We start from the raw sequence: 12,402 nt of genomic DNA, 5'->3' as shown, positions 1-12,402 counted from the left end.
TGACAATGACTTAATAGTTGGTCAAATAAGGCCCGATACATTTGACTTTGATACCAAACATGTAGCACATACGGTGTACAGGGGTGTACTTGGGCCGGATTGGGTTGGGTTTGGCCAAAACCAAAACTCAAACCACATATGGTACTCCGGATTGGGTTTAGTAAAATAACCACCCGTTATAACATTGGGCCGGGTTGGGTAAATCCACTAATTTCGGGGTTGGATTGGGTTGGGTTGTGGGTTACCCAAATTATTTTTCTATTTTTTTTTATTAAATATCTAAATATTAAATCATCATATTTTCTCATAAAAAATAACCCAATCAATGTATCTTCTTGAAAAATAGGGTAACTTTTTTTCACTATAAAAAATAATCACCAATTTTTTTGTGTAAATCTACTAATTTACGGGATGGATAGCGTGTTATCCAAATGATTTTTTTCACTATCATATTTGTTTATAAAAATTATTCAATCTTTTTTATTTTCGTAAAAAATAGTATAACTCATTTTCAATATAAAAATATTTAATAATCAAATGAAAAAATCTTTAGTATTTTCATAAAAAAATTTCAAGAAACATGGCACTAGTGGGTTAGTGGGTTTTTTGGGTTGGGTCTGGTTTTACCCGGAACCCGGTTTTTTTAATGGGTTTTTCATTCTTGAAATCCATATCCACCCACTTGCCCGACCCAACCCACTTTTTTGGGTTGGATTGGGTGGGTTTGACCGGATCGACCGGATTTGCCCAACCCATGTACACCCCTAGTGTACATTCATATTGATAAATAATTTAAGAAAATAATAATCTTTTTAAAAGGCTTTAAAAAATAAAATTGATCGAATGTAACTACATCTATCAGTGTCGTGCGTTGATCTTCCGACAAACCTTCGATTCCAAGTGTTTGTGTGGTTGCAAGTTTCCTACAAATTTCCTAATTCCACTAGTACTACCATAATTTAGTAGAAGAAAAAACACACGATAAACTTAAATTAAGTTTAAGATATCATAATATATTTTCTGTTCCCATTCCACTCAACTATAACTATCAAAGCAGTAAATTATATGTTTCTATATACACACAACTATCTACTAAACATATTCAAATTCCACAATCTAAAACCATCCCTTGTTCTTCAAAACCTTTTCCTGTCATGTTTCCAACACTCTCATTTTGGTTATCTCTTCTCTTTGCTCTCAACTTCATCCAAAACACAATCACCTCTACCTTAGCCTTAGGAAACGAGACAGATAACTCGGCGTTGCTCAAATTCAAAGAATCAATATCTAATGACCCATATGGAATCTTGGCCTCTTGGAATACTTCAACTCACTTTTGCAAGTGGCATGGAATTACATGCAGCCCCACACATCAAAGAGTTACAGAGTTAAATTTAGAAGGATATAAGTTGCATGGATTCATATCTCCCCATGTTGGAAATCTATCTCTTTTGCGAAACCTCAACCTTGCAAACAATAGTTTCTTTGGAAAAATCCCACATGAACTCGGTCGGTTATTCCAATTGCAACAACTCTTTCTGACCAATAACTCCATAACAGGAGAGATTCCTACAAACTTGACTAGTTGCTCCAATCTTGAAGGCTTAGAATTAACCGGAAATAAACTGACTGGTAAAATACCAATTGGAATTGGTTCTCTTTCGAAACTTCAGATACTGAGGATTTCAAAAAACAATTTAAGTGGAGGAATTCCACCATTCATAGGGAATCTTTCATCTCTGACTATTCTCTCAATGGCTATTAATTACTTAGAGGGAAATATTCCACAAGAATTCTGCAGCCTCAAAAACTTGACATTTATGCAAGTAAGTGTGAACAGACTATATGGTACATTTCCTTCTTGTCTTTATAATCTGTCATCTCTTACTACAATCGCAGCTTCAATAAATGAATTTAATGGATCTCTTCCTCCCAATTTGTTTAACACCCTCTCAAATCTACAATATTTTATAATTGGAGGAAATCAATTATCAGGTAAAATCCCTATTTCAATTGCAAATGCTTCTGTCCTACAAGTACTCGAATTATCTGTAAACAATTTGGTCGGACAAGTTCCAAGTCTAGGAAAGTTACATGATCTTCAACAGCTAAATCTACAATTAAACAATTTAGGTGACAATTCAATTAAAGATTTAGAGTTCTTAAAGTCCTTGACGAATTGTAGTAAACTACAAGTGATTTCTATATCCAATAATAACTTTGGAGGTAATTTGCCAAAGTTTGTAGGCAATTTATCCACTCAACTTAGTCTACTGTATGTTGGGGGTAATCAGATATCAGGAAAAATTCCTACAGAATTGGGAAATCTAATTGGCTTAATTCTCTTGGGCCTGGACTATAGCCACTTTGAAGGAGTTATTCCTACTACTTTTGGGAAGTTTAAGAAAATGCAAAAGTTAGAATTGAATGGAAATAAGTTGTCAGGAGAGTTACCACCCATTCTAGGCAATCTCAGTCAATTATATCTTTTGAATATAGGAGATAATATGTTGGAAGGAAATATTCCCTCAAGTTTAGGAAACTGCAAAAAGTTACAATACTTAGACATTTCACAAAACAATCTTAGGGGAGCCATACCCTTAGAGTTCTTTACTCTAACCTCTTTGACAAACCTACTGAACTTGTCAAAAAACTCCTTGAGTGGTAGCTTACCGAGAGAAGTAGGTATGCTAAAAAGTATCAACAGACTAGATGTTTCGGAGAATCTTCTATATGGCGACATTCCTGGAACTATTGATGAATGCATAGGCTTAGAATACCTCTTTTTGCAAGGAAACTCCTTCAACGGAACCATACCATCCTCATTGGCTTCACTAAAAGGTCTTCAATATTTAGACTTGTCAAGAAATCGGTTGTCTGGACCAATTCCTAATGTTCTACAAAACATATCTGTTTTAGAATACTTGAATGTTTCTTTCAACATGTTGGAAGGAGAGGTACCGACAAAAGGTGTATTTGGAAATGTAAGCAGGTTAATTGTGGCTGGAAACAATAAGCTTTGTGGAGGTATTTCAGAGCTTCATCTACAGCCATGCCTTGTCAAAGGTACTACTAAACCTGCAAATCACCATAACATCATGCTGATAGTAGTGATAGTTAGTGTGGTATCTATTATTCTCTTGGTGACAATTATTCTAACTATCTGTTGGATGAGGAAAAGAAACAAGAAACAAAATTCTGATTCACCAACAATTGACCCACTAGCTAAAGTTTCATACAAAGCCCTTCACCAAGGAACTGATGGATTTGCTGCTAGAAACTTAGTTGGATCAGGAAGTTTTGGCTCTGTGTACAAAGGAAATCTTGTTTCAGAAGATAAAGTTGTTGCCGTAAAGGTCCTGAACCTTCAAAAGAAGGGAGCTCACAAGAGTTTCATTGCTGAATGTAATGCACTAAAAAATATTAGACATCGAAATTTGGTCAAGATTTTGACATGTTGTTCCAGTACAGATTACAAAGGTCATGAATTTAAAGCTTTAGTTTTTGAATATATGAACAATGGAAGCTTAGAAGAATGGCTACATCCAGTGACAGTCAACAGAGAAAATCAAAGAACGTTGGATCTTGTTAATAGATTAAATATCATTATTGACATTGCTTATGTATTACATTACCTTCATCATGAGTGTGAGCAATCGATCATTCATTGTGATCTAAAGCCAAGCAACGTTCTTCTTGATGATGACATGGTTGCTCATGTGAGTGATTTTGGCATAGCAAGACGTGTCTCCATTATTGACGACACCTCTCACCAGAAAACTAGTACAAGTGGAATTAAAGGGACTATTGGCTATGCTCCTCCAGGTATTTTGTACACTCTTAGCTCACTCAATGTTTCAATGAATTCTCCTATCTTTTGGTTTATGTCTAATATTTACTAGTTACAAAATATTAATTGTTTTTCTTTATCTTTTAGAGTATGGAATGGGCTCTCAAGTGTCCACATGTGGTGACATGTATAGCTTTGGGATGCTTTTGTTGGAAATGCTTACAGGGAAAAGACCTGTAGATGAAATGTTTATAGAAGGTCAAAATTTGCATATGTTTGTTGAAATTTCATTTCCTAATAATCTTATACAGATTTTGGACCCACAACTTGTACCAAGAAAAGCAGAAACAACAACAGAAGTTGGGAACGGTGGGAATTTCACTCTAACTGTAGACAAGTGCTTAGTTTCACTTTTTAGGATTGGACTTGCTTGTTCATTAGAATCACCGAAAGAAAGAATGAATATAGTGGATGTCACTAGAGAATTAAGCATCATAAAAAAAGCATATCTCTCTGGTAACACTAGTTGAGAATCTAGATACTTAAACACATGTCATTAGCTTATGCCCTTATCTGATTAAGTAGTTATGTAGTTAATTTGAGTTTGTGCCATCTTGTTATGCATTTGAAAGTTCCTATACTACAATATACAAATATGTATTCACTATCATGATATAAGTTTCCTTCCAAATCTAAGATATTTGAATGCAACAATCCATCATTCATATAATACCTATCATATACTTGACGGATGTAATAATACTATAATAAATGAAAAGTGGACTTAATTGTATTGTCAATATTTTTCCTCATATCACTCTTATGATTTTCTTAATGTTACTGCAAAAACTTAAGCTTTTGGGTAAGTTGGTTCACAACAAACACTAATAATGGCTACCAACAAGAGTACCATTTATTGTATCTCATTGATTTATGCTAACATTAAGCTTTGTAATTATTTTAGGCCTAGTATTATCCTAAGTTTGTGTCATATTGTGTGCACACTGTGTAGTGTCCAAGCTGCGGATCAACCGGCAAAACACACCCTAAAGTTGCTACTAAAAAATTCTCAAAAGGAATTTTTTGTTTAGATATAGATTAGAACAAAAACCATCCTCACAGAACTAAAAAAAGTACATGAATGAAACTTGCCTCTTCCAGTGAGTAAGATCTCTTCTGTAGAAAACCTCAAGCTTCCGTCTTCTTACCTGCATAAAAATCAATATCATAACAAGAACAACCAGCTGGCAATCAATAATTGCAACAGTGGTTCCGTGTGTACAGAAGTTCAAATGAAATATAGTAAATCGTTGATAATACTTATAGCGGAACTTATCGATGAATTTTACTCTGTCAATTCGGTGGCTGAAACAGTTCTCCTTATGGACAACAGCAAAACGCCTCGCGTTCAACTGAAACTCCTTGCTTTTTCGAAAAACGCACTATTGCGCCTTGCAAATTTGAATCGCCTCACGATCTTCTGAAACGCACAGCTACGTCTTGCGTGTTGATAGGTATAAACCTCGTCTTCCTTCAATTTTATTTTTTTAACAATTCCTTCAACTTTTAAAACGCCTGCTTTGTTTCACTTTTTAGGATTGGACTTTTTTGTTCAATGGAATCACCAAAAGAAAGATTGAATATAGTTGATGTCACCAGAGAACTAAACATAATCAAAAAGGCATATCTGGTGACTCTTCCATTCAATTTTTCTATCTTTCGGGGCAGAAAAAGAAACTACTAGTTAAGGAAATTTGTTGTCCTAATAATATTTGATCCTCATTTGATCTTCTGTGTTAAGAATACTTGATGTGCTCAATGTGAAAACCAGCATAAGGAAATACAGTTCTTTTATAACCAACAAAAAAGCACTTGAGTTGTATTCATCTAGAAAAGAGTATGCACTATGATGCAGAACTGTTTGATATAAGTTTCCTTCCAAATCTAGCTACTTGAATGCAACAATCCATCACTCATGTAATATGTATCATATACTTGATGGCAGTAATAATACTATAAATGAGAAGTGGACTTTGTATTGTCAATACTTTTCCTCGTATCACTCTTATGATTTTCTTAATTTTACTGCAACAACTTAAACTTTTGGGTAAGTTGGTTCACAACAAACACTAATGGCACCAGCGAGAGTACAATTTATTGTAACTACATTGATTTATCCTATAAATTTGTAAAAAACATTTACAATGAAAATAGGGATTTACCAGTTAAAATTTTCTTAAGTTTGTGTCATATTGTGTGGTGTCCAAGCTGCGGTCCTGCGGATTTACCAGTAAAACACGCCCTAAAGTTGCTATTGACGAACTCTCAAAAGTAAATTTTTGTTTAATATCATAAAACTAAAAGTACATGAATAAATTAAAGCTTGCCTCTTCCAGTGAGTTTGGTTTTTGAGATCATAGTAAACTGAATGGCGGAGTATTCCTCCATGATTGGAAGAAAGTTATTTTCTCAGCTCATCAAGCTTTAGCTCCAAGCCAGATGAACCAAGGCCCCGTTTCAATCTTACAGAAGCTCTAGTTTTCCCTTCTGTAGAAACCTCGAGCTTCACAGTGTTCTTCCCTGCATAAAATATAGTATCATAACAGAAAAAAACCAGTTGGCAATCGACATACATATTCATAGGACAATTTGCATTCTGAATGCAGTTGTATTAGAATAGCATCTCAGAGAAAGAATCAAGTAAGTTTAACAACTATGTAAGGGTGCAAATTTGGCTGTAGAGTTGGAAAAATCAACCTAATCCATAATTGAGCTAGTTTCTTACTAAAAACAAATGCATATTCATGGTTGAATGAAGAAACATGACAGACTGAGTACAGATTTAAAACAAAATACCTCAAAATAGCTTTTGCAATAATAAATTAGCTTAATGGAATAAGTTGTGGAATAGATTTCTGGACAAAATTTCAGTGACTGAAACGCCTCACATCCGTCTTGCAATCTCGTTGAAACGTGTTGTGATCTTCTGAAACGCACTTCTACGCCTTGCGTGTTTGAAACGCCCCGCGATCATATTGTGTAGTGTCCAAGCTGCGGATTGACAGGCAAAACACACCTTAAAGTTGCTACTGAGAAACTCTCAAAAGGAATTTTTGTTTAGATATAAATTAGAACAAAAACCATCCTCAGACAACTAAAAAAAGTACATGAATGAAAACTTGCCTCTTCCAGTGAGTAAGATCTCTTCCGTAGAAAACCTCAAGCTTCAGTCTTCTTACCTGCATGAAAAACAAATATCATAACAAGAACAACCAGCTGGCAATCGATAATTATACTCTGTCAATGAAATATAGTAAGTTGCTGAAACTTATCGATGAATTTTACTCTGTCAATTCGGTGGCTGAAACAGTGAAACCTATGGACAACAGCAAAACGCCTCGCGTTCAACTGAAACGCCTTGCTTTTTCAAAAAACGCACTACTACGCCTCACGTTCGCCTTTGAGCGCACTGCTGCGCCTTACGTGTTGGTTGGTAGGTATAAACCTCGTCTTGCGTTAAAAATATCTAGTATTTCATGTTATATTAAGAATTGTTTAATAGATATTCAATGAAAATTAATCATTCTGCTATTGAATCAAAAAGTTAAATAAGTTATTTGTCTTTAAATTTTGGTTTTAGTCTATACAAAATTTCAATAAGTTTTGGATAACAATCGTACTCGTGTGGATAACAATATCCGTTGGTATTTAATTGAGATTTGTTCCTACTTTTAAAATGTCCATTGGTATTCAAAAGTCTACTGATTTTGATGGATTCTTGTTTGAAATGGATTTTGAGAGACTTTTTAGTTGAAAATACACTTGACAGACTTTTTCAACAATTTCACCAAAAGCCTTGAGACTTTTTTGAACTCTCCAAGACTTTTTACTTTCATCTGTATAAAATTTCTTCTTCTTCTTTATTACTTTCACAGTTCATCATCACTGCACCCGATTTTTTCTTCTTTTCTTTGTTCACTTTTTCAACAATCTCTCTAAAAGTCTTGAGAATTTTTCAAACTCTTCAAGACTTTTTACTTTCATCATCATTATACCGGTTTTCTTCTTCTTCTTTACCTATCAAATATATTTTTTTGCAAAAAAATATTTTAACAAATTCTACATCTTTTTTACAAAGTTTTGATTAATTACAACGGCAAACAAATTTTTTTCGTCACCCATTCATCTGCTTCTATTTTCCATCAATGGTGGTGGTGGTGATAACCTTTTTATTGGTGATTAGAAACATATACGTAAAAATGTACAAAAAAAAAATAATCATATACGTAAAAAAAATGTAAGGTTTTTTTTTAAATCTTTGGATTCCCAAAAAAATATAATTTCTTTTATTAAAATTTATTGATTCTTTTAAAATTTTCCTAATATACAAAAGTTTCCTAATATATAAAGTGTTATGAAATCTTGATTGTAAAAAAGTCTTTTGAAAAAATCTCTGTCATGAATCAAAATGACATGGGCCTAGATGAAGAAATACAAGAGAATTGGGCTCAAGAGAATGAGGAAGAAGTGTTGGGCCATCAGCCTAAAGTCAAGAGGAAGATTGTTAGGCCCAAACACTTGGATGACTTTGTGATTCCAACACTCAAGAAGGGGGGTAGAAAGTAATTAATAGCCTAGAAGGTTCTCTACTAGTGAGTCAGCTTATTCTGTTAGAATAGGTGATGTAAGAAATGCCTGAAATTGTGGAACGAACTTGGTGTATTGCGTTGGTAATCACACTATATATGTATCAATTGGCATATGAAATAAAGCAGAGAAGAATTTGGAGAAAGTTAGTTTCCTTTTATTACTAGTTTGTTGTTATCTTTCTTATTCACCACTTTATTCATTACAATTTGGTGCTCTCATTGAACCATGGCCTCACCTCCTTCCATCAGCGATCTCGCTGCCTCCATCAATACTCTTCTTTAGTCACAACAAACATTCCAAAGCCAGGTTTCCACTTCCATTTAGGGGTGATCGCGGTGCGGTTTGGTTCGGTTTTGAGCATAAAAGTCATCCTAACCGCGAGATAAAAATGCATGCGGTTCGGTTTGGTTCGGTTGATTTTTAAAAAGTCATCCAAACCAAACCAAACCAAACCAATGCGGTTTGGATCGGTTCGGTTGGTGCGGTTTAAAACATAACGATTGTACCGAACAATTTTAAGCATAAAAAAAAAATAAAAAATTGAAGTTCCAAAATAACATTGTAGTACCAACAAAAATTATTTATCCAAAATAACATTATAGTAACTTACAATTTTAAATATATAAAAAAAATTGAATTTTCAAAATAACATCACGGTACCGATAAAATTTGTTTATTTAAAATAACATTACAACACCAAAATAAAATTTCAATACAAAAAATAAAAACAACTTGAAGTTTGATTAATTTGGTCGACTGACTTGGTAATTGGGCATGTATATTGGAATATAAATATATTTTCTTTTACAATATTGGAATATAAATATATAATAGTAACTTAATGCGGTTTTTGCGGTTATCCGCGGTTTTTGCGGTTTTTGCGGTTTGCGGTTTTGCGGTTTGCGGTTCAGTAAGAAAGTCATCCAAATACATCCAAACCAAATGCGGTTTTTGCGGTTTTCGGTTTGGTTTGGTTCGATTTGCGGTTTTACTTTTGGATTGGTTCGGATACGATCACCCCTACTTCCATTACTGCTCTAGCTACGGACGTTAACAATCTCCGTGCTCGCATGGGTCCTCCGGGCTTTCCTCCACCACATCCAGATCCACCACCGATTCACACTACCTCCATTAAATTGGATATTCCTCGGTTTGATGGAACCGATCCTCTTGGGTGGATCTTCAAGATCACTCAGTTCTTTGATTATCACCTCACTCCCGAAGAGCAGCGACTTCGTATCGCTTCCTTCTACATGGAAGGCGCTGCGTTGACATGGTTTCAGTGGATGCATCAGAACGGACAACTTCTGACGTGGGCAAATTTTCTTCATGCTCTTGAGATCCGATTTGCTCCGTCTCAGTACGAGGACCCCAAAGGTACGTTGTTCAAGCTTACTCAGACAACGACGGTAAAAGAATATCAGGCTCAGTTCGAATCTCTTGCCAATCGCATCACCGGCTTACCTCCGACGTGTTATTTGAGCTGCTTCATCTCCGGTCTCAAACCGGCGATTCGTCACGAGGTATTAGCCTTCCAACCCGTTACTTTGATTCAGGCCATTAGTCTTGCCAAGTTACAGGAGGAAAAACACTTGGATCGGATTCCGTCGTTGTCCAGACCTTCGCCATCTGCGACAGGTTCTTCTTCGTCGTTTAAACCCACTATGACTATCATTCCTCCGAAGCCTCAGCCGGTGGTGAAACGACTCAGTCCTGACGAATTGCAAGCACGCAGGGAGAAGGGTTTATGCTATAATTGTGATGAGACGTATCAACGAGGCCATCGTTGCAAACGTTCATTTCATATTTTGATTGTTGAACCTGATGATGTTGTTGAAGATGCATCATCGTTTCAACTTGATGGTACTCAGGTGGAATTAGAACCTGTGGTGGACCCCACCATTCAGAATACGGATCCGGATCCTGACCCGGCCCAGATTAGTCTCCATGCCTTGATGGGTCACACTATCCCACAAACACTGCGGGTCATGGGCCAGATCCACAACAGCCCAGTAGCTATCCTTATTGATAGTGGGAGTACCCACAACTTTCTACAGGATCGGGTCGCCCGTCAATTGGGCTTGAAGACTGAACAAGCCCATTCCTTCCGTGTGTTGGTTGGCAACGGTGAGGAGTTACAGTGTACTGCTATGTGTCCTCAAACAAAATTGTTATTGGGCTCTCATTTGTTTACAGTGGATCTATTTGTTCTTCCTATCAGTGGAGCTGAGTTGGTTTTGGGTGTTCAATGGCTTAAGACATTGGGCCCTGTTATTACTGATTATGAGAAGTTAACTATGAGTTTTTACAAGGAGGGACAACAAATCCAATTGACTGGGGTACCAAAAGCAAGTCCTGCTGAAGCCAACATTCACCAATTGCAGCGTCTCCTAGCCACAGACGCCATTGACACTTTTCTCCACCTTCAACTTATACAACCTGAACCACCACATAATCCACCATCCCACTCTGACCCTCGTGTGGAGCAATTGCTTCAACAATTTGCTTCTCTCTTCAACTCACCTACCCACCTTCCACCACAAAGACCAGTAGACCACAAAATACCTCTTCTCCCCAATACAAACCCTATCAATGTTCGTCCGTATCGTTACCCTCATTTCCAGAAGCGTGAAATTGAATCCCAGATCAAGGACATGCTTGCTAATGGTCTCATACAACCTAGTTCTAGTGCCTTCTCTTCCCCTGTGTTGTTGGTGCGCAAGAAGGACGGTACCTGGCGCTTCTGTGTGGATTATCGTGCTTTGAATACTCTTACTAGTAAGGACCGATTCCCTATTCCTGCAATTGATGAGCTTCTTGATGAATTGTATGGTACGCAGTGGTTTTCGAAGCTTGACTTACGCTCGGGGTACCATCAGATTCGAATGGCACAAGAGGATATTCACAAGACTGCTTTTCGCACACACCACGGGCACTATGAGTTTCTGGTAATGCCGTTCGGCTTATGCAACGCTCCCTCTACTTTTCAGTCTACTATGAATTTGATATTTGAGCCATATTTGCGTCGTTTTGTGATCGTCTTCTTTGACGATATCCTCGTTTACAGCCCTACCTTGGATAGTCATTTAGAACACTTAAAGGTTGTGTTCCAATGCTTGCTTACTCATGACTTTTGCTTAAAACAATCCAAGTGTTCATTCGCTCAATCATCTATTGATTATTTGGGTCACATAGTCTCGGCTGAAGGTGTAGGTCCAGATCCTACCAAAATTGAAGCCATGGTTAGCTGGCCAGTTCCATCCAACGTGAAGCAACTCCGTGGGTTTCTAGGTCTCACAGGATTTTATCGCAAGTTTATCTGCAAGTATGCTTCCATTGCTGCCCCTCTTACTGCTCTTTTAAAACGTGATGCTTTTATATGGACCGATGCCGCTCAACAAGCATTTGATATGCTTAAAAGGGCAATGTCTGAAGCTCCTGTTTTAAGCCTTCCCAACTTTGAGGACCAATTTATCTTAGAGACTGATGCATCCGGCATGGGAATGGGTGCGGTGTTGATCCAAAAAGGTCACCCCATATGCTATTTTAGTAAACAATTCTGCCCAAGAATGTTGGTGGCTTCTACTTATGTCAGAGAGTTGTGTGCTATTACTACAGCTGTGAAGAAATGGCGCACTTACTTGCTGGGCAATACTTTTATTATATACACGGATCAAAGAAGTTTGAGGGAACTAATGACACAAGTGATCCAAACACCAGAGCAGCAGTTTTATCTTGCTAAATTGTTGGGCTATTCTTATGAAATCATGTACAAACCTGGTCCTCAAAATCGCGTTGCAGACGCTCTTTCACGTGTCCACTGTTTAGCTATAACAGTACCACATTTGGATTTTCTGCACACACTCAAAGAACAATTGGTCCAAGATGATGAATTTCAGCAGCTCTTGACCAATGTGAAGGAAAATCCGGATGCACACATGGGCTTTGAGATTTTAGATGAC

The 12,402-nt window shown here is 36.7% G+C and overlaps 1 protein-coding gene across 1 annotated transcript; it reads left to right on the top strand.

Moving 5' to 3' along the window:
- The first annotated feature begins 936 nt into the window (after window positions 1–936).
- LOC123907525 (probable LRR receptor-like serine/threonine-protein kinase At3g47570) lies at window positions 937–4,597 on the top strand. Its single transcript, XM_045957825.1, has 2 exons — window positions 937–3,825; window positions 3,938–4,597. Exons 1-2 carry the CDS (start codon window positions 1,155–1,157, stop codon window positions 4,318–4,320), a joined length of 3,054 nt encoding a protein of 1,017 aa, XP_045813781.1. The 5' UTR covers window positions 937–1,154; the 3' UTR covers window positions 4,321–4,597.
- Window positions 4,598–12,402: the final 7,805 nt, after the last annotated feature.

The sequence above is a fragment of the Trifolium pratense genome, linkage group LG2 (genome assembly GCF_020283565.1).
Source record: "Trifolium pratense cultivar HEN17-A07 linkage group LG2, ARS_RC_1.1, whole genome shotgun sequence".
NCBI lineage: Eukaryota > Viridiplantae > Streptophyta > Magnoliopsida > Fabales > Fabaceae > Trifolium > Trifolium pratense.
The sequence above is the reverse complement of the archived record's forward strand: the minus strand, read 5'-3'. Positions and strand labels throughout refer to the sequence as shown.